Below are 22,740 nucleotides of genomic sequence, written 5' to 3'. Positions count from 1 at the left end.
AGTTTCTACTGCTTGTCTTCGAACTTGCAAACCCTACCTTTGCCAGCAAGGTGGCCGGATCGCTCCCCAATTGAGAACCTTTGGAGCATTATGAGCAGGTGCCAGCAACCAGCTTGCGATTTTGACGATCTAACTCGCCAGTTGGACAGAATCTGGCTCGCCGTCCTTCAGGAAGATTTCAAACAACTCTCTCAATTAATATAAGGCCGAGTAACTGCTCGCACAATTGCCAGAAGTGGGCCAACAAATTATCGACTTGCTCAATTTGTGAAGCTCATGCTCTTGTATAAATAATTCAATTTTTCTTTTGTCTGTAAGTGTGCATCACATCTACCGACTGGGATACCTCCTTCGAGGTCCGTCGCTTTTTTGTCTTAGAGCGTATTTCTGGCCACCCTTCCTCTCAGGATGGTTTGGTACAATTTGTTCCCATATAGCAAAATCCCCTTTAGATTTATAACCGATTTGTATTCCTAACTGAGTAAGAGCCACATATACAGGAAGAGTGGATGAAATGTGTGAGCAAGTAGGAGAGTGACTTACCGACGGGGAACTCGTGGAAGTCGAGCACGACGACCTCCTGGGTGTTCTGGACGAAGGTGAGCACCTGCTGCAGCACGTCGGCCAGCGGCCGGAAGCGCACCAGGCCGTGGTTCAGCCACCACACCTCTTCCGTCAGCGGGTAGTAGGCGACGCGCAGGTCGAGGTAGCGCACGCCGAACGCCAGCTGCCACAGCACAGACTCCTCCTGCGGGCAGCCGTCACCGTCACACAACTCCCACTCTGAAGCTGGCGGCCGTTCGTCGGGTTTTTCTCGCATCATCTGTGTCGCTCAAGTCAAATTCTGGTACGTCTCCTTTGTAAATGACACGACCAATTCTCTTCCCCCGGGCGTTCAATAAGTAATGCAATAGCTTTTCTTTCTCAGCCAATTTCTGTTGAAAAATGTGGAATTTGTTACGGGGAAATCGTGTAATATTCCCGCTTCAGCCCGTGTAGTTTTATGAATGTCCAATAGGTGGCGGCGCTATACATAGCTTTCAAAATGCCGTCGTAATGGAGGTATTTACAAAGCAGTGAGCTGTCATTGAGTTACTTCTGGCGGAAAACCGGAGCATCACAGATATTCGTAGGCGCTTACGCGAAATCTACAGAGACCAGGCAGTAAACAAAAGCACGGTGAGTCGATGGGCGAGGTGTCTGCCATCATCTCGACAAGGTCGTGCACACTTTTCCGATCTCCTGCGTGCCGGCCGGCCGCACGTGGAATGCACGCACACTCTCATTCGGTGTCATCGATGGGTCACACTCAGACACCTCTCTGCACAACTGGGCGTCTGTTGGTAGCGCTGACACACTCGTCTGTTAGTTGTGTTACTCAAAGGTGTGTGCCCGCTGGATTCCTCACTGCCTACGCACATTCCAGTTCCCATCTGTTTGGCCCAACGAAGGATGCACTCCACAGGAAGTAGTATATCGATGATGAATACGTTATTGACATAGCAAGACATTGGCTCCGATGTCGACCAGTAGTGTGTTACTACGTGGGCATGCAGGCCCTCCGACTAAGGTGGCATATGCCCGTTACCTTGAACGGAGGTTATGATGAAAATTAGGGTGTTTTAGCCAAAGGGGTGGAGGATAATGTGCTGTATTGGAATCCCGAATGAAACCAACCTGGTTTCAGAAAAGAATCTGTTGCATTACTTACTGAACGCCCCTCGTAGCATTCTCGTTGGCAATAGGAATCTTCGATGACAAATTACTAACCCTGCCAAAACACAAGTAATTATTTTAAGACGAAACTCCCACGAATGCCATCTTACGAATTTCTACTTAACTTTCTTTACAAGTCACCAATACAGTAAAATACCTGCTGCTAACTTTCGACCGTAAACTAATCTACAATTTGACTGAATTTCCTAATGCTGAGAAATTAGAAGAAGCGATCAGCTTTACTTGGTAAAAACTTTCTAGATGCAAATTCGATAAACATTTCTTTATTTGCAAACAACCGGTTTCGACAGATTTTATTGTCGTCTTCAGGCCTTCAAAAATTTATGCTATAAAATGTTTTCATTGCCATGTCATGTAGATAAGGTAGATTTTATCTACACGACGTCAGGTCCAACTCAAAATGAACACATTTTGTAACATAAATTTTTGGAGACTTGAAGATGACAGTAACCGTTTTATTGTGAGTAAAGAAATATTTATGTGATGTGGGCTTTAGAAACTTTTTACGTAGTATACAATCCCCTCTTAATAACACTCGAATAGCAAGCGGGCAATACTGTGTGGCCCATACTTGCGTAATCACCTTTCCTGAACAAAACCAGTTGGATATACTGAAACCTGAAGCCAAGTAGTATGAGGTGGAGCAGGAGAAAAATCTGGGAGGTTGTGGAGCCATCATGGCGGCCAATTTGGAATTCATGATCTTAGATGCAACTTGTAATCTTCAAATAGTGTCATGTGATATATCAACCACACAGAGAATTGCATGACAAAAACAATGGTGCCTTTCTTTGCGCTAGAATGATGTCACATTTCATACAGAACAACGCAAAGGCTGGTGATAAGACATACAGGCTAAAAATTGTGCTCTCCATGTTGCTCAGAAAGCGGCAACGTTGTTTTTAGATAACTGACACATTCTTCACGGACTTTCACCAACGCATATACAGGAATGGAGCCCAAGCATCAACAATCCGCTCCCTAAGGCGTGCGAGATTTCTGACCTTCACCACATACACAACGACATACGCCTGTCTCCACAGATAAAATGTTTTTTTTTTTTGGTCATCAGTCTTGTGACTGGTTTGATGCGGCCCGCCATGAATTCCTCTCCTATGCTAACCTATTCATATCAGAGTAGCCCTAGCAACTTACGTCCTCAATTATTTGCTGGATGTATTCCAATCGCTGCCTTCCTCCACAGCTCCCTCTGGTACAATAGAAGTCAATCCCTCATGCCTTAACAGAGGTCCTATCATCCTGCCCCTTCTCCTTATCAGTGTTTTCCACATATTCCTTTCCTCTCCGATTCTGCACAGAACCTCCTCATTCCTTACCTTATCAGTCCACCAAATTTTCAACATTCGTTTGTAGCGCCGCATCTCAAATGCTTCGATTCTCCTCTGTCCCGGTTTTCCCACAGTCCATGTTTCACTACCATACGATGCTGCGCTTCAGACGTACATTCTCAGAAATTTCTTCCACAAATTAAGGCAGATATTTGAAATTAGTAGACTTCTCTTGGCCAGGAATGCCCTTTTTGTCATTGCTAGTCTGCTTTTCATGTCCACCTTACTCCGTCCGTCATTGATTATTTTACTGCCTAGGTTGCAGAATTCCTTAACTTCATCTACTTCGTGACCATAAATCCTGATGTTAAGTTTCTCGCTGTTCTCATTTCTGCTACTTCTCATTACCTTCTTCTTTCTTCGATTTACTCTTAATCCACACTCTGTACTCTTTAGACTGTTCATTCCGTTCAGCAGATCATGTAATTATTCTTCACTTTCACTTAGGACGGCAATGGCATCAGCGAATCGTATCATTAATATCCTTTCACCTTGAATTTTAATTCCACTCCTGAAGCTTTCTTTTATTTCCATCATTACTTCCTCGATGTACAGATTGAACAATAGGGGCGTAAGGCTACATCCTTGTCTTACACCCTTTTTAATACGAGCACTTCGTTCTTGGTCGTCCACTTTTATTATCCTTTCTTGGCTGTTGTACACATCGTATATGACCCGCGTCTCCCTATAGCTTACCCCTACTTATTTCAGAATATCGAACGACTTGCACCATTTTACGTTGTCGAACGCTTTTTCCAGATCCACAAATCCTATGATCGTGTCTTGATTTTTCTTTAGTCTTGCTTCCATTGTTAAACGCAACGATAGAATTGCCTCTATCGTGCCTTTACATTTCCTAAACCCAAATTGATCGTCATCTAGCGCATCCACAATTTTCGTTTCCATTCTTCTGTATATTATGCTTGTAAGCAACTTGGATGCATGAGCCGTTAAGCTGATTGTGCGATAATTCTCGCACTTGTCAGCTCTTGCCTTCTTTGGAGTTGTGTGGATGATGCTTTTCCGAAAGTCAGATGTTATGTCGCCAGACTCATACATTCTACACACCAACGTGAATAGTCGTTTTGTTGCCACTTCCCATAATGATTTTAAAAATTTTATTCCTTCTGTCTTATTTCATCTTAGTCCTCCAAAGCTCTTATAAATTCTGATTCTAATACTGGATCAATAATCTCTTCTAAATCTAGTCCTGCTGTTTCTTCTATCACATCAAACAAATCTTTGCCCTCATAGAGGCTTTCAATTATTCTGTCCACCTATCCGCTCTCTCAATTATTCTGTCCACCTATCCGCTCTGTCCTCTGCATTTTACAGTGGAATTCCCGTTGCACTCTTAATGTTACCATCCTAGCTTTTAATTCCAACGAAAAGTGTTTTACCTTCCTAAATGCTGAGTCAGTCCTTTCGATAATCATTTCTTTTTCGATTTCTTCACATTTTTCATGCAGCCATTTCATCTTAGCTTCCCTGCGCTTCCTGTTCATGTCATTCTCGGTGACTTTGTTTCTGTATTGCTGAATTTCCCAGAAAATCTTTGTACTTCCTTGTTTCGTCGATCAGGTGAATTATTTCTTCTGTTACCCATGGTTTCTTCGCAGTTACCGTCTTTATACTTTTGTTTTCCTTTCCAACTTCTGTGACTGCTCTTTTTAGAGATATCCATTCCTTTTCAAGTGTACTGCCTACTGAGCTATTCCTTATTGCTGTGCCTATAGATTTAGAAAACTTGAAGCGTATCTCGTCATTCCTTAATACTTCTGTATCTCACTTCTTGGAGTACTGGTTCTTCCTGACTTATCTTTTAAACTTCGGGCTTCTCTTCATTGTGATCTGATTTTATATCTGCTCCCTGGTACGCCTTAGAATCCAGTACCTGATTTCGGGATCTCTGTCTGACCATGATCTAATCTTACTGAAATCTTCCCATGTCAACCGGACTTCTCCAAGTATACCTCCTCCTCTTGTGATTCTTAAATTGAGTATTCGCTATTACTAGCTGAAATTTATTAAGGAACTGAATTAGTCTTCCCCCTCTCTCATCACCTGTCCGAAGCCCATATTCACCTGTAACGTTTTCTTCTAATCCTTCCCCTACAACTGCATTCCAGTCCCCCATGAATATCAGATGTTCATCTCCCTTTATGTATTGTATTACCCTTCCAATATCCTTATATACTTTACCTCTTATCTTCAGCTTGCGACGTCAGCATAACTATCGTTATGCAGTAACAGAGCCAATGGCGGCTGGAGCAAGGAGACATCAAAAGCAGACTAGCACTGGCGAAAAGGACATTCCTGGCAAAGAGAAGTCTACTAATATCAAACATAAGCTTTAATTTGAGGAAGAAATTTCGGAGAATGTATGTCTGGAGTATAATAGCATTGTATGGTAGTGAAGCATGGACTGTGGGGAAACCGGAATAGAAGAGAATCGAAGCATTTGAGATGTAGTTCTACAGACGAATGTCGAAAATTAGGTGGACTGATAAGGTAAGAAATGAGGAGAGGAAAGGAATATGTGGAGAACAATGATAAGGAGGACAGGATGATAGGACATCTGTTAAGACATAAGGAAATGACTTCTATGGTACTAAAGGCAAAAACTGTAGAGGAAGACAGAGATTTGAATACATCCTGCAAATAATTGAGGATGTAGGTTGCTAGTCCTACTCTGAGATGAATAGGTTAGCAGAGGAGAGGAATTCATGGCGGGCTGCATCAAACCAGTCAGAAGAGTAATGATCCAAAACAAAAAAGTAAACGGCGCCCCCACTCCCGTTGCAGAACCGTCTTGTAGTCGCGGACCCGGTTTCTCAAGTGGCGGCGTGTCAACCTGTTGCTGACCCCAGTGTCCTCCTGTGGTCGGCGCTCGCGGGTGGGCACGACGTCCGGAAAAGCCTACACTACAGAATCTGAATGGAAACCAGCAACGTTATGAGGGCTGAGGTACACCTGAGAGTTTTTTGATCTCAGGCAGTTTGGTACTCTCAGGTAGTACTCGCATTATTACTTACACCAGGGGCGAATTTTCGCTGGTAGTTACCGTCTGACGGTTGCTTGTGAGTACTTCCTGGAAGTGTCTGAGAGATGTCAGATGTCAGAAGCGTTAACACACAGAAGGGTCAGAGTGTCTGTGAGAGCTGAGAGATCACCCACTGTCAGGTTTGCCTGGTGTAGTTCTGTGCGTGAAGGAAGAGCGTCGGGCTGCGGCTGCACTTTTAATACTTTAAGTGGCAAAGAAAAAACGTAAATGTTCGTTCAAAAATGGTTCGAATGGCTCTGAGCACTATGGGACTCAACTGCTGAGGTCATTAGTCCCCTAGAACTTAGAACTAGTTAAACCTAACTAACCTAAGGACATCACAAACATCCATGCCCGAGGCAGGATTCGAATCTGCGACCGTAGCGGTCTTGCGGTTCCAGACTGCAGCGCCTTTAACCGCACGGCCACTTCGGCCGGCGTAAATGTTCGTGTTCTATAAGAGAGGCGACTAGGCGATTACGCGGCAGGACGATTTTGGAGCAGGCAAGATACTCATTGTAGAGCTTGTGATGGGAAATGTGCAACAATATCGAAATTTTACGAGAATGACAGCTAAAGACAAGGAAGGAACACTCTTTATAATTGGACCCAAAATTGCCAATGTAGATAAATGCTCAAATCCATTACTGTTAAAGACAGACTACTTGTGATACTAATATTAGTAGCATCAGTTACGTTTATTCTCTTTAATATGTGATAAAATAACAATTACAGTAAGATAACACCGATTTCATCTTCGTAGCCATAGACATTCAAGAGTGAAATAGGATCGATAGCTGTTAAAAAGCTGTTACACTACTGGCCATTAAAATTCCTACACCAAGAAGAAAAAAATGGTTCAACTGGCTCTGAGCACTATGGGACTCAACTGCTGAGGTCATTAGTCCCCTAGAACTTAGAACTAGTTAAACCTAACTAACCTAAGGACACCACAAACATCCATGCCCGAGGCAGGATTCGAACCTGCGACCGTAGCGGTCTTGCGGTTCCAGACTGCAGCGCCTTTAACCGCACGGCCACTTCGGCCGGCATACCAAGAAGAAATGCAGATGATAAACGGGTATTCATTGGACAGATATACTCGTATTATACTAGAACTGACATGTGATTACATTTTCACGCAATTTGGGTGCATAGATGCTGTATATCGAGCAAGCAATAAAGGAACCAAAAGAAAAACCCGGAATAGGTATTAAAATCCATGGAGAAGGAATAAAAACTTTGAGGTTCGCTGATGACATTGTAATTCTGTCAGAGACAGCAAAGGACTTAGAAGAGCAGTTGAACGGAATGGACAGTGTCTTGAAAGGAGCGAATAAGATGAATATCAACAAAGGCAAAACGAGGATAATGGAATGTAGTCGAATTAAGTCGGGTAATGCTGCGGGAATTAGATTATGAAATGAGACACTTAAAGTAGTAAAGGAGTTTTGCTATTTGGGGAGCAAAATAACTGATGATAGTCGAAGTAGAGAGGATATAAAATATAGATTGGCAATGGCAAGGAAAGCGTTTCTGAAGAAGAAAAATTTGTTAACATCCAGTATAGATTTAAGTGTCAGGAAGTCGTTTCTGAAAGCATTTGTATGGAGTGTAGCCATGTATGGAAGTGAACCGTGGACGATAAATAGTTTAGACAAGAAGAGAATAGAAGCTTTCGAAATGTGGTGCTACAGAAGAATGATGAAGATTAGATGGGTAGAAAACATAACTAATGAGGAGGTATTGAATAGAATTGGGGAGAAGAGGAGCTTGTGGCACAACTTGACTAGAAGAAGGGATCGGTTGGTAAGACATGTTCTGAGACATCGAGGGACCACCAATTTAGTACTGGAGGGCAGCATGGAGGGTAAAAATCGTAGAGGGAGACCAAGAGATGAATACACTAAGCAGATTCAGAAGCATGTAGGCTGCAGTAGGTACTGGGAGATGAAGAAGCTTGCATAGGATAGAGTAGCATGGAGAGCTGCATCAAACCAGTCTCAGGACTGACGACCACAACAACAACAACAGACGCTGAGAAATCAGTATCCAACCACCTCCGGCCTTAATAATGGCCTTGATACGCCTGGGCATTAAGTCAGAGCTTGGATGGCGTGTGCAGGTACAGGTGCCCATACAGCTTCAAAACGATACGACAGTTCATCAAGAGTAGTGACTGGCGTATTGTGACGAGGCAGTTGCTCGGCCACCATTGACCAGAAGTTTCCAGTTGGTGAGAGATCTGGAGAATACGTTTGCCAGGGCAGCAGTCGAACATTTCCTGTACCCAGAAACGCCCGTAAAGGACCTGCAACGTGCGGTCGTGCATTATCCTGCTGACATGTAGGGTTTCGCAGGGATCGAATGAAGGGTAGAGCCAGGGGTCGTAACACATCTGAAATGTAACGTCCACTGTTCAAAGTGCCGTCAATGCGAACAAGAGGTGACCGAGACGTGTAACCAATGGCACCCTATACCATCACGCCGGGTGATACGGCAGTATGGCGATAACGAATACACACTTCCAATGTACGTTCACCGCGATGTCGCCAAACACGGATGTCGCCATCATGATGCTGTAATCAGAACCTGGATTCATCCGAAAAAATGACATTTTGCCATTCGTGTATCCAGATTCGTCGTTGAGTACATCATCGCAGGCGCTCCTGTCTGTGATGCAGCGTCAACGGTAACCGTAGCCACGGTCTCCGAGCTGATAGTCCATGCTGCTGCAAACGTCGTCCAACTGTTCGTGCAAATGGTTGTTGTCTTGCAAACGTCCCCATCTGTTGACTCAGGGATCTAGACGTGGCTGCACAGTCATGCGGATAAGATGCCTGTCATCTCGACTGCTAGTGATACGAGGCCGTTGGGATCCAGCACGGCGTTCCGTATTACCCTCGTGAACCCATCGATTCCATATTCTGCTAACAGTCATTTGATCTGGACCGACGCGAGCAGCAATGTCGCGATACGATAAACCGGAATCGCGATATGGAACAATCCGACCTTTATCAAAGTCGGAAACGTGATAGTACACATTTCTCCTCCTTACACGAGGCATCACAACAACGTTTCACCAGGCAACGCCGGTCAACTGCTGTTTGTGTATGAGAAATCGGTTGGAAACTTTCCTCATGTCAGCAGGTTGTAGGTGTCGCCACCGGCGCCAACCTCGTATGAATGCTCTGAAAAGCTAATCATTTGCATATCACAGCATCTTCTTCCTGTCGGTTAAATTTCGCGTCTGTAGCACGTCATCTTCGCGGTGCATCAATTTTAATGGCCAGTAGTGTAAAAAGGTCTTATCTCCTGGGCGTCAGAGCCGTGGCGCGTGTGCCCGGGCCGGCAGCGCGCCCACCTGAGCCACGGAGTACTTGTCGATGAGCGTCTCCCTGGGCAGCGCGGCGCTGGCGGCGGCGTCGGCGGCGCTGAACAGCTTGTAGGCGCCCGAGTCGTGCGTGCCGGGCAGGAAGAGCGCCGTGAGCGGCAGCGGGCCCAGCTGCGCGCGGCTCTGCTCCATCCAGCGCGGCCGCGTCGCCAGCGAGGACACGCCCACCGCCGACGACGACACGTCGCCCGCAGACCGCGGCACCAGCCCCGCCCACCGGCCCAGGTCCGTCGCCTCGTAGCTGCAACAGCCGCGCCCGCTCTCACCTCTCCTGTCTCAGCTACCAAACTATGGAAACAACGCGACAAATAAAAGGCGTTTATAAACTGAAGAGCCAGAGAAACTGTTAGGGTACCTGCCCAATATTGTGTAGGGTACCCGTGAGTACGCAGAAGTGCTGCAACACGACGCTGCATGGACTCGACTAGTGTCTGAAGTAGTGCTGCAGGCAACTGACACCACGAATCGTGCAGAGCAGTTCATAAAATAGTAAGAGTACGAAGGGGTGGAGATCTCTTCTGAACAGTACATTGCGAGGCATCCCACATAATAATATTCATGTCTCTGAGGTTTGGTGGCCAGCGGAAGAGTTTAAATTCAGAAAAAGTTTTCCTAGAGCCACTCTGGAAGTGTGGTGTGTCGCATATCCTGCTGGAATTCTCCGTCCGAATGCACAATGGACATGAATGGACGCAGGTGATCAGACAGGATGCTTACGCACATGTCACCTGTCAGTCGTATCTAGACGTATCATGGGTGCCATATCACTGCAACTACACACGCCCCACACCTTTACAGAGCCTCCACCAGCTTGAACAGTCCCCTTTTGACATCCAGGATCCATGCATTCGTAAGGTTGCCCCCCATACCCGTACACCTCCATCCGCTCGATACAATTTGAAACGAGACGTCCGACCACCCTGTCATTAACAGTCCAATGCCGGCGTCGACGGGCGCAGGTGAGACGTAGAGCTTTGTGTCGTGCAGCTATCAACGGTATACGAATGAGCCTTCGGCTTCGAAAGCTCATATCGATGATGTCTCGTTGAATGGTTCGCACGCTGCCACTTGTCGATGACCGAGCATTGAAATATGCAGCAATTTTCGGAAAGGCTGCACTTCCGTCACGTTGAACGGTTCTCTTCAGGCGTCGTTGGTCCCGGTCTTGCAGAATCTTTTTCCGGCCACAGTGATGTCGGAGATTTGATGTTTTACCGGATTCCTAATATTCACGGTACACTCGTGAAATGGTCGTGAGGAAAAAATCCCCACTTCATCGCTACCCCGGAGATGCTGTGTCCCACCGCTCGTGCTCCGACTACTCACTTAAATCTTGATAACCTGCCATTGTAGCAGCAGTAACCGATCTATCAACTGCTCCAGACACTTGTTGTCTCATATAGGCGTTGCCGACAGCAGTGCCGTTTTCTGCCTGTTTACATATCTCTGTATTTGAATATGCATACCTACACCAATTTCTTTCGCCCTTCAGTGTAAATTATCTACGCTGGAGGAATGAATTAAAACTTCTACCGCCACCAGCACGGCCACAGTCAGGTCCAGGCTGGGTGGAGACATGGGGTTGAATCGGAGGCCTGGCCACGATGCCTGCCGCCAGCCTCTCGCTGTGCTGGTCCTACACATGGTACTGGACTTTTTAAATTTTTTATCTTTATTTATTTTTTTGTGTTGAAACCTAACAAGTCGGTACTTAAAAGGGAAACAAACAAAATCGTTCTTAATCGTACTTGGCTTCTACAACTGAAAAAAGAAAAAAATAATCATTTCCAGTTATGGCCTGCAAACAATTTTGTTCATTTTTTATTAATTAAACAAAAAAGTAGACGAACAGGACCTCACAAATGAAATAAAATCTCTAACAATACGCCTGAAAAGGGTTCATGACGAAACACCAAGCGGACCAGTTAAGTCAACACTTTTTTTTCTTCTTTTTGTCAATTTTATCAAAAGCCAGGTAACAATGATACATACGACCAGAAAAGGGGCTCCACACATCATCCAACTGCTTGACACTTGAATACCAGGTACAGCATATTCGCAAAAATCTCACGATAGTGTGCCATCCTTTGCCACGTCCAATGGATCGTAATCATATGTTGGTAAAAAGAGTACCGAGCGACGTGGGGCAGTGGTTAGCACACTGGACTCGCATTAGGGAGGACGACGGTTCAAACCCCCGTCCGGCGATCCTGATTTAGATTTTCCGTGATTTCCCTGAATCGCTTCAGGCAAATACCGGGATAGTTCCTTTGAATGGGCACGACCGCTTTCCTTCGCCATCCTTCCCTGATCCGATGGGACAGATGACTGCGCTGTTTGGTCCCTTCCCCCAAAACAACCAACCAACAATTCGTATTGATAAAAAGGGCAAGGGCCAGGCTCGTACGGCCCCTCCCCTCCCCCCACTACGTGATGAACACAATTCTCGATAAGCCACATGACTGTATTGCTCTTCGTTTTGAGAAAGGATGTTGAATCGGGACGCAGGGGAACCTCACTGCAGATTGGCGCTTCCGTCGTCCTGGCAAGAAAGGCCAATCGTCGACGGAGCCAAATTCTGCGTCCGCTAGCGAGCAGCCGACGACATGATGGATCCATTTCGTGGCAACGACAGCATCGCTCTGTCTCACTAAGGCCAACGCGAAAAAGTCGAACATTGGGGGGACAACGTCATGGACGACTTGGTATCACGTTGGAAACCGTTACACCACAACGCCACTCTGGTGCTACTACATACGTTAATTCGTTGCTTCCGAAGTTATTGCCGATTGTTCTCAGTTTATTCAGAGAAAAACGCTGCAGTAAGTCCATGACTGGAAACTGGGACGAACGAACGCTGTAACGCTCGGAGAATGACATTGTCGTTCATGAAGCACTTGCGGATTTCCAGTAGCCCAGGAGCAAACATTTTGTTCGTTAACCACGACGTCGAAATGAAAATGAGCTTGTTGAGAGTTTTTTCCCTTATCCTCCTCCGCTGTGACTGAGCGGTTCTAGGCGCTTCAGTCCGGAACCGCGCTGTTGCTACGGTCGCAGGTTCGAATCCTGCCTCGGGCATGGATTTGTGTGATGTCAGGTTAGTTAGGTTTAAGTAGTTCTAAGTCTAGGGGACTGACGACATCAGATGTTAAGTCCCATAGTGCTTAGAGCCATTTCAAACATTAGAACCTTGTTCTCCACCCAGCGAACTAACAGCAGTGTCTACCACTTATCTTTTGCAGTGGTTTTCTGAGCAGAAATCATCTTATGCAGATATCCAGAGCCCACATTCACGAATCCACTGAATGGCGCATCTGGATACGCCGCTGCTGTCTCCTTGCAACACGAGCTGCCAGGGCTACTCTGTAGAGCAACTCGTACCGCATCAGTATTGTCTGGCGGACACACAGGCTTCGTCCGAGATCGTTTCGCTTCCAAATTGATGCTTCCCGTACAAAAGTGATCGTACAGCCAGAGCACGGCTCGGATGGTTCTCTTGCTAGAGGCCCATTGTGTGTTAACTACTGTCAAAACCGCCTCTGACCGACACACGACTTGGTGTCGGGAAAAAGTGACACAACTGTCGATCGCAGCTGAGTTGTTAGTCTTCCACTATCGACCATGTTGTCGACACTATTCTCCTAGCAACGGTCTCGTGAATTAGGCGTCATTTCGTAACCCATTTGTTTCTCCAAGCTTTACTGTTACTGCTGTGCGACGCTTAACACGATATCTGGAGCGACTCGTAAATTATGTACGAAACAAACTGTGACTCATTTCGTGCGTCACCCTATGTTTGGCAATGGATAAGGAATATACTAACTGCTTGGTAATTATTTTCATGTAAAAAATGTGAAAATAATGAATAAGTTAGCAGATAGCGCACAATTTTCTATGCATGTAATTCAGTTTTGGTAGGTACATAGTAAATATTTGCGTACATATGCCAGATGTTCTAGAACTGTGTGCACATTTATTTTCAGTGTTAAGTGCTGCCTACCAAAATTATTTTTTACCTCCGACGTACGACCTTGTATTCATAAACAATGGCAGCACAACAAACAGTAGGAACATTGTGACAGGTACGTTTTTCTTATGATGAGGCCGGTGGAGAGCTCCAACAAATGGACTGGCTGATGGAAACGTTCTGACCCCTGCTCTACTCTCCTCCTTAACCCATACACTAATGACCAGCCAGCACCTAATCATACTAAGCATTCCCTATACGCAGATAAGACGGCAGTCGCACCTCAGGGGACTTCCGAGGTAGACCAGACGCTGGAGGAAACACTCAGAGCCTTGTCTGAATGCTATCGAAATGACTCCCTTCAACCGTATCCTTCGAAGGCTCAAATAAGCGCTTTTCGCCTTCGATATAGGCAAGAAAATCGAAAAGACAGCATTTCCTGAAATAATGCCACATTGTAAACCACAGATGAACCACCATATCTGGGTGTAACGTTTGACAGATCTCTGGCATAGAGCCACCACTGCGGAAACGTCTGTCAGAAGGTGACGTCGAGAAATAATATCTTGTGAAAACTCATAAACGGCAAATGAGGAGCAAAATCGACTATCCTGAGAACCACCGCACAAGCAATATGATTCTCTACAGCTGAATACGCCTGCACGCTATGGTCCAGATCAAACCACGCGCAGAAAGTCTTAATGAAACATGTCGAATAACAACAGGGGTACAAAACCCACGTCCTTACAGAGCTGCTAGTCTTGCGAGTCCTAGCTTACAAAAACAATTCAGTGATCGAGTCCTCTCTCTGGCACTGAGTGCCGACCTCGACGACAGTCCCCGTGAAAGGTTCTTCACCATGGCAATTGAAGATCTGCCACCTGACTATCCACCAGCACAGGTAGTGCCTGGCGGCTCCACATCAAAACTGGAAGCATGGAGGACCATGGACGGCCCCGGTGAAAACAAACAAGATCAGGTGGGATCGTGGTACCGTGAATGAGAACAAGCGCGACTGTGGTGCTGTGCAAAACGTGGAACACCTCCTGGCCTGTCCAAACTGTCCCTAGAGGTGGAACCTCGACCATTTGTGGCTGGATAAGGAAAGATGCCCACTATAATTCGCCCAGTACTGCGCTGAAAGAGTATAATTGCTTTTTGGATACGAAAAAGCAGTGTATGAATAGACTGGGTATATTATTATTTCGAAAGTTTTGGTTGTATCTGTTTTAGGACACCTTGCGCTTTCAATAAAGAAATACACTGCTGGAAAGAAACTGGTAGAGATTTCCAATTTACTCAACACTGATTGTTGTAACAGCGCATATGTAGTACATGAAACGATTGCATGTACAGATCAATAGCACAAGCGCTTCTCAGATATCAGGTAGTGACCCATACTGAAACAGCCGTTCTAGAAGGTGGAGTAACCTCCACGGACTGCAGTGCAGGCGCTGATGATTGGTTGGTTGTTTTGGGGGAGGAGACCAGACAGCGAGGTCATCGGTCTAATCGGATTAGAGAAGGATGGGGAAGGAATTCGGCCGCGCCCTTTCAAAGGAACCATCCCGGCATTTGCCTGGAGCGATTTAGGGAAATCACGGAAAACCTAAATCAGGATGGCCGGACGTGGGATTGATCCGACGTCCTCCCGAATGCGACTCCAGCAGGCTCTGACCCTGGCATCCCGTCGACTGTACACGTGGCGAATACTGTCTGGGGAACGTTATGGCACGCCTGCTCGACTTGTTCACGTAGTTCTGTAAGAACTGCTGGCTGACTAGTCAATTCTCGTCCCATCATAAACCCAAAAGTCCTCGACTGGAGACGAGTTTGGAGGTCGTGTTGGCCAGGGAAGCTGGTGTACACCTTGCAAAGCATGTAGAGTTTCACAGACTACATACACATATGCATCAGAAAAAGTTTTCTACCACCACGGTTCCGAGAACTCCTGAAGATAGACATTGTATCACAGACACAGTCCCTTTGACTGTTCCGAGATGTCACTACACCCGCCCAAAGATATAAACATCCGTGCATGAGCAGCGCCTATTAGACGGAGGGCGTCCGACAGCCGATCAGTTCCAGTCATTCCACGAAGAAGGGGGTGGATGGCTCGTCTTGTCTGTAGTGCAACCATGCCTAGACGGTCAATACCGCGGTTCGATCGCGTCCGCTTTCTGCCAGGGAGGGCTCTCAACGAGGGAAGTGTCCAGGCGTCTCGGAGTGAACCAAAGCGATGTTGTTCGGACATGGAGGAGATACAGAGAGACAGGAACTGTAGATGACATGCCTCGCTCAGGCCGCCCAAGGGCTACTACTGCAGTGGATGACCAATATCTACCAATTATGGCTCAGAGGAACCCTGACAGCAATGCCACAATGTTGAATAATGCTTTTCGTGCAGCCACAGGACGTCGTGTTACTATTCAAACTGTGCGCAATAGGCTGCATGATGCGCAACGTCACTCCCGACGTCCATGGCGAGGTCCACCTTTGCAACCACGACACCATACAGCGCCGTACAGATGGCCCCAGCAACAAGCCGAATGGACCGCTCAGGATTGGCATCACCTTCAACCAGACAATCGTCGGAGACGTGTTTGGAGGCAATCCGGTCAGGCTGAACGCCTTAGACACACTGTCCAGCATGTGCAGCAAGGCAGAGGTTTCCTGCTGTTTTGGGGTGGCATTATGTGGGGCCGACGTACGCCGCTGGTGGTCATGGAAGGCACCATAATGGCTGTCCGATACGTGAATGTCATCCTCCGACCGGTAGTGCAGCCATGTCGGCAGCATAATGGCGAAGCATCCGTCTTCATGGATGACAAATGGCGCCCCCATCGTGCACATCTTGTGACTGAGTCCCTTCAGGATAGCGACATAAAAAATGGTTCAAATGGCTCCGAGCACTATGGAACTTAACATATGTCATCAGTCCCCTAGAACAAACCTAACTAACCTAAGGACATCACACACATCCATGCCCGAGGCAGGATTCGAAACTGCGACCGTAGCGGTCGCGCGGCTCCAGACTGTAGCGCCTAGAACCGCTCGGCCACTCCGGCCGGCATAGCGGCATCGCTCGATTAGAGTGGCCAGCGTGTTCTCCAGACATGAACCCCATCGAACATGCCTGGGACAGACTGAAAAGGGCTGTTTATGGACGACGTGGCCCATCAACCATTCTGAGGGATCTACACCGAATAGCCTTTGAGGAGTGCCTTGATGAACTTGTGGACAGTATGCCACGACGAATAGAGGCATTCATCAACGCAAGAGGACGTGCTACTGGGTATTGAAATTACGCAGTAATTTTCACAATTAACACATGCTATTAGCGCGTTTAACCGACAGGACAGGCACCGGTGTGTAGAGCAATCTGGACTACCACCTCTGAAGGTATCGCTGTGTGGTGATACAACATGCAGTGTGTGATTTTCGTGAGCAATAAAAAGGGCGGAAATGATGTTTATGTTGATCTTTATTCCAATTTTCTGTACAGGTTCCGGAACTCTAGGAACCAAGGTGATGAAAATTTTTTTTTGATGTGTGTATGTATATTCTGTTTGAACAACACATCACCTTACTGTTGCAGGAACTGTAAAAGAACGTGTTTAACAACATTTTGCGCATACCAAGCGCTGGGAAGCGTCCCCTCAAGAATCACTACAGATGGACGAGAGTTGTAGCTTATCGTGCCGCATACATAAAGCCTGGGGTGGGGGCAGTGTATCTTCTAAGAACACACCGTACGGGACAGCACTCACCAGGTTTAGGAAAGCAGAATATGCTACCACTGCTGAAGATCACAGCGCGCCATTCCGTTTTGCAAGTGATCGTTTGAAGGCAGTAGTCGAGCCGTGATGTTGTGATGCGAATGGATACGGGCTAGAGGTGTGTGTACCCAAATGCTCACTGCTAATAACTGGTTCGCAACAGTTCGTGTTGACACTTCTGGGCCAACGAGCCCTGTATCTGTGCTGTGGTAGTTGGACGGCCTGTCACTGCTGTACTTTCAGTACATCGATCCGTTGTGCATGCACTTCTGGAAGCTCCGAGTTTGAGAATGTTCACGTGACCATTGTCACACGAGTCGGAAGTGTTTCGTCAGTTGTGCGACGATGCTGGTAAGCATCCAACTCGTGTGGTAATTCTCCGAAAGGCCCATCGGACTACTCGGAAGGCCATTATTTGACCCCTTTTAACATGGCTGGTTTGGCCGTAGGAAGCAGTAGTACATGGTCGTGGCACGGTTGTCTTCTCGCTTCACACATTTGCACCACACTGAGCCTTTTGTCTGTGAGCATTCCCCGTTAAAGGATGGACACAGATGGCGCTCCGGTAGCCATGCCACTATGCTGCTTGTTGGTGGACGACGTTGAAACCATTATCAGTACTTCTACTGTTCTACAGGTGGTATATACCGTTAACGGATCAAAATCGATGTTGTCCATCCGGAGTATATATTAAGTGATCTTGAAGGCTTTAATACAAAAAAGGTCATTGAAAAGCCCAAAGGTAGACTTGTAGAACCAAGGTCTGCACCAAGTCACCCAACGATTGGAAATATGAGGGGGTACGACCCCCCATCCCCACCCAAAAAAAAAGAGAAGAGTGAACAATGTGCAGCTGTGAAATTTTGTTTTCTATTCGGTAAAAATGCTGCTGAAACTGTTGCACTGTTGATATCACCTTAGCAAGACGGTGCCAGGGGAAAAACCCAAGTGTGAAAGTTGTTTGCTCGATTTACGAATGGCGACATATCGATTGATGACAAACCTCGTTCTGGACATCCATCAGCTGCCCGAATCGGCCAAAATATGTGTGTATTGCAGAGCTTGCGCTCACAGACCGTCGATAGACTGATGAACTGTCAGAGATTGCGGAACAGTGTTCGCCAAAAAAGACCCGGTTTGTGGCAGACAGGAGACTGGTTCTTCCGCCACGACAACCCACCTGCACACACAGCCATCTCTGATAGTCAGTTTTTGGCTAAAATTGGCACGGTTCCACTGCCCCACGCACGTTACTCACCTGACTTGGCTCGCTGAGACTTTTTCTTACTTCCAAGCACGAAAAGGGGCACGAAAGGACACCGATTTCACGACACTGAAGAAGTGAAGGGAAAAGCGAAGGAGGAGCTGTGAGCCATTTCCAAAGATGCCTGCAAAAACGGCTGGAACAGTGGAAGCAGGGGTGGGACAAATGTATTAGTTGTAATGGAGAGTTTTAAAGGGGATGAGGTTGTTTTCTAGACCCCCTCGTGTGTGGTGCGTTCGAGGGCGAGCGTGCGGAGAAGGACAGAAGGAGTGTCTGACCTGGGCGGCTCGGAGTGCGAGTCTGCGGCGGCGATGCCGGTGTCCCACCAGCCACTCTGGTCGGCCTGGCCGGCGCCCAGGTCGAGGCGCGCCAGCGGCGTGGCGTCGCCGGCGCGCGGGTCGCGGTCCCACAGGCACAGCCAGTAGTCGGCAGTCGCGCCCTCCCACCACACCACGTACGGCCGCTGCGGCGACGCCGACACCTGCGCCGACACCGTGATGCCCGTGCGCGGCTCCGCCTGCGCCGCCCGCCGCTCTGCGGGCACACACACGCCTCGTCAGACAGGTGCAGACCCACCCACTCACAACTGAGACTCGTACAACTACCGTACCCTGTGGCAGTCTCTTCAGAATTACTTTACGATTTACATTTCGGCGGGAGCAGGTGGAGGCGCACAGAATAAACGAGTCATCTTACATCTCCTTCAACCCGCTATATCTACACTACTGGCCACCAAAATTGCTACACGAAGAGGAAATGCAGATGATAAACTGGTATTCATTGGAGAAATATATTATACTAGAACTGACATGTGATTACATTTTCACGGAATTTGGGTGCATAGATCCTGAGTAATCAGTACCCAGAACAACCACCTCTGGCCGTAATAACGGCTTGATACGCCTGGGCATTGAGTCAAACAGAGCTTGGATGGCGTGTACAGGTGCAGCCGCCCATGCAACTTCAACACGACACCACAGTTCATCAAGAGTAGTGATTGGCGTATTGTGACGAGCCAGTTGCTCGGCCACCATTGACCAGACGTTTTCAAATGGAGAATGTGCTGGCCAGGGCAGCAGTCGAACATTTTCTGTATCCAGAAAGGCCCGTACAGGACCTGCAACATGCTACTGAAATGTAGGGTTTCGCAGGGATCGAATGAAGGGTAGAGCCACGGGTCGTAACACATCTGAAATGTAACGTCCACTGTTCAAAGTGCCGTCAATGCGAACAAGAGGTGACCGACATGTGTAACCGATGGCACCCCATACCATCACGTGACGAATACACGCTTCCATTGTGCGTTCACCGCGATGTCGCCAAACACGGATGCGACCATCATGATGCTGTAAACAGAACCTGGATTGATCCGAAAAAATGACGTTTTGCCATTCGTGCACCCAGGTTCGTCGTTGAGTACACCATCGCAGGAGCTCCTGCCTGTGATCCAGCGTAGGGGGTAACCGCAGCCACGGTCTCCGAGTTGATAGTCCATGCTGCTGCAGGCGTCGTCGAACCGTTCGTGCAGATGGTTGTTGTCTTGCAAACTTCCTCATCTGTTGACTCAGAGATCGAGACGTGGCTGCACGATCCGTTACTGCCATGCGGATAAGATGCCTGTCATCTCGACTGCTAGTGATACGAGGCCGTTGGGATCCAGCACGGCGTTCCTTATTACCCCCCTGAACCCACCGATTCCATATTCAGCTAACAGTCATTGGATCTCGACCAACGCGAGCACCAATGTCGCGATACGATAAACCGCAATCGCGACAGGTTTGAATCCGACCTTTATGAAAGTCGGAAACGTGATGGTACGCATTTCTTCTCGTTACACGAGGCATCACAACAACGTTTCACCAGGAAACGCCGGTCAACTGCTGTTTGCGTATGAGAAATCGGTTGGAAACTTTCCTCATGTCAGCACGCTGTAGGTGTCGCCACCAGCGCCAACCTTGTGTGAATGCTTTCAAAAGCTGATCATTTGCATATCACAACATCTTCTTCCTGTCGGTTAAATATCGTGTCAGTAGCACGTCATCTTCGTGGTGTAGCAATTTTAATGGCCAGTAGTGTATTTACTTTAAGTCCCGAGCCAAAACATTATGACTACTGCGCACCGCGACGTTCGATGCCGACTGGTGGCATTGCGGGCACGTGACGCAGTATCAAAAGTATGTAAGAGGAGCAGACACGAATGGAGGATCACCCTAGCGAAGAAATGGCCTACAAATGGGGAAATCCATTGAGAAAAGCAACTTTGACAAAGGGCAGATTATTATTAAGCAGAGCCTGTAAACGAGTATCTCGCAAACAGCGAAGCTAGTCAAATGTCCACGTGCAACTGTCATGTGCAGGACAGTGAAACTACCACTAGGTGCGAAATTGTCGGACGTCCACGACTCTTCACAGAACTTGGGATACGGAGGTTTTCGTGTTCTGCTAAGTAGTATCGTGTGGAACAAAGCTGGTGCACGCACAAATGCTTCGGAGCACACCGTTCGTCGTACATCCGCCAACCCTATACGTAGACTGTTACGTCTGCCACAGACAGCCCCTGCCGGGCAGACTACACTCAAGACACCCCTGTGTACCATATAACATACACAAGCACTTGCAGGCGCAACCAAGAGGAAAACAATTCTTCAAAACAATAGAACTTGCTAGAGACTTATGCGAACCTTATTCTGCAGAGGTCGCCTCACAGATACAGGGAAAGTTGAAGTACTCCGTCGGCCTCCGCCGGCTTTATAAGGCCAGTGCAGCAGCAGTACAGCCAGTCCCCCCTCCCTCCCTCCCCCCTTCGCTTTTCCTCACCTTCCCCCCTTTTTCATCTTCCCCTCATCTGTATAGTTTCCCCCCAGGTGCTCTCGGCTGTGGTATGTCATATTTTAGCGCAGTGTTCCAGTGAATGTTCAGTGTTGTTTCATCTTTTCCCGTCTTGTGAACAGAAACCACGCTGTCACTGGGTGTGAATTTTATGTCCTTTGCAAACGGAAACCAATTTTATGTCCTTTGCAAACAGAAACCAGACTGTCGTCGTGTTTTTTTTAATTGTCTATTATTTTACCTGTCTGCTTCGTATGTATTTTTTTTTTTAGCATCATCATCCCTTTGTTCTGTTTTAAGTCTTCGATTTTATCGCCTGTTTTTTATTATATATTATCTTCACCTTTTTAAAACAAAGTCTGTAGGCTGAAGAGCGGCATACTAAGCTGCTGCCAGCCCGCCCCCTTCGGGGGAATCGAAATTAAATAAAGAATGAGAAAAAAAACAGTACAGCGAGTTCCTCGCCGAGCTAAGACCAGCTCTGACGGACCTCACCGACGCTCTACAAGTTATTTGTTTTGTGTGTGTATAGTGATTGTTCGAGAAGTGTAGTTCAGTTTCAATAAACGACATTATACTGAGTGCTCTACAGTACTGAGTATTCTTCATAGACATTGTCAACTACAACTACAGTGGTCTCGTACCATCTGGATTCGACCGTCGGTCAATGGGAACGTGTCGGCTCTTGGAGTGAACCACAGTTTTGCTACACTAGGTCGACGGCCGTCCCCACAAACGCCGTCACCGAAGTGACCCGCTGCTCGAAACTCGCAGCGCGCCACGGACGCAGGCTGTTGCGAGCAGTATTACGCTATGGTGGACATTCTTCTTCGCCTGCACGGGAGCTGTGGTAGTAATCGAAGACTCACCGGCAGCTGCGAACCACCTCCATCCCTTCAGGCTTGGTGTGTTCCCCGACGGGGGTGTCACATTTCAGGAGAATAAATTGTCCGCGTCTCGGAGCCAGAACCGTACCACAGTGCTTTGAAGAGCAATGTAGTGAACTCACGTTCACGTATCGCTGACCAAATTCGCGTGCTGTAAATCTTGTGGAACCCATCTGTGTCGCTATCGGGCGCCGTCACCGCGTAGCACATCAGCGGCCAGTTATTTACGCGAATTTCATGTCGTGTGCGTGGTCATCTAATGCCACATACCTCCATAAACCTACTAACAATCTGCCAGATCCCCAATACGCAGATTCAGTGATGTATTTCGTTCCAAAGACTGACAAACAAACTATTAAGCAGGTGGTCATTATGTTTTGGCTCAATAGTGTACATCAGTGTCTTCAGGAAGAGGTCCACTACGCTTTCATGTTAGTTTCCTTTGCCGAAACAAAATTTTAAGAGAATACATGGACAGTTTACAAAACTGG

At 47.2% G+C, this 22,740-nt stretch overlaps 1 protein-coding gene across 1 annotated transcript in view; it reads right to left on the bottom strand.

Moving 5' to 3' along the window:
* The window catches only part of LOC124711650 (PI-PLC X domain-containing protein 1-like), a 405,069-nt gene that overhangs the window by 27,662 nt on the left and 354,667 nt on the right, over positions 1-22,740 (bottom strand). The window contains exons 4-6 of the mRNA XM_047241837.1: positions 18,812-19,067; positions 9,494-9,764; positions 544-748 (exon numbers count right to left, since the gene is read on the bottom strand). Of these exons, the coding sequence (XP_047097793.1) occupies positions 544-748; positions 9,494-9,764; positions 18,812-19,067 (732 nt within the window). The remainder of the gene's footprint in view (positions 1-543; positions 749-9,493; positions 9,765-18,811; positions 19,068-22,740) is intronic.

The sequence above is a fragment of the Schistocerca piceifrons genome, chromosome 8 (assembly GCF_021461385.2).
Source record: "Schistocerca piceifrons isolate TAMUIC-IGC-003096 chromosome 8, iqSchPice1.1, whole genome shotgun sequence".
Lineage (NCBI taxonomy): Eukaryota > Metazoa > Arthropoda > Insecta > Orthoptera > Acrididae > Schistocerca > Schistocerca piceifrons.
This window is presented reverse-complemented; position numbering and strand designations above follow the sequence as displayed.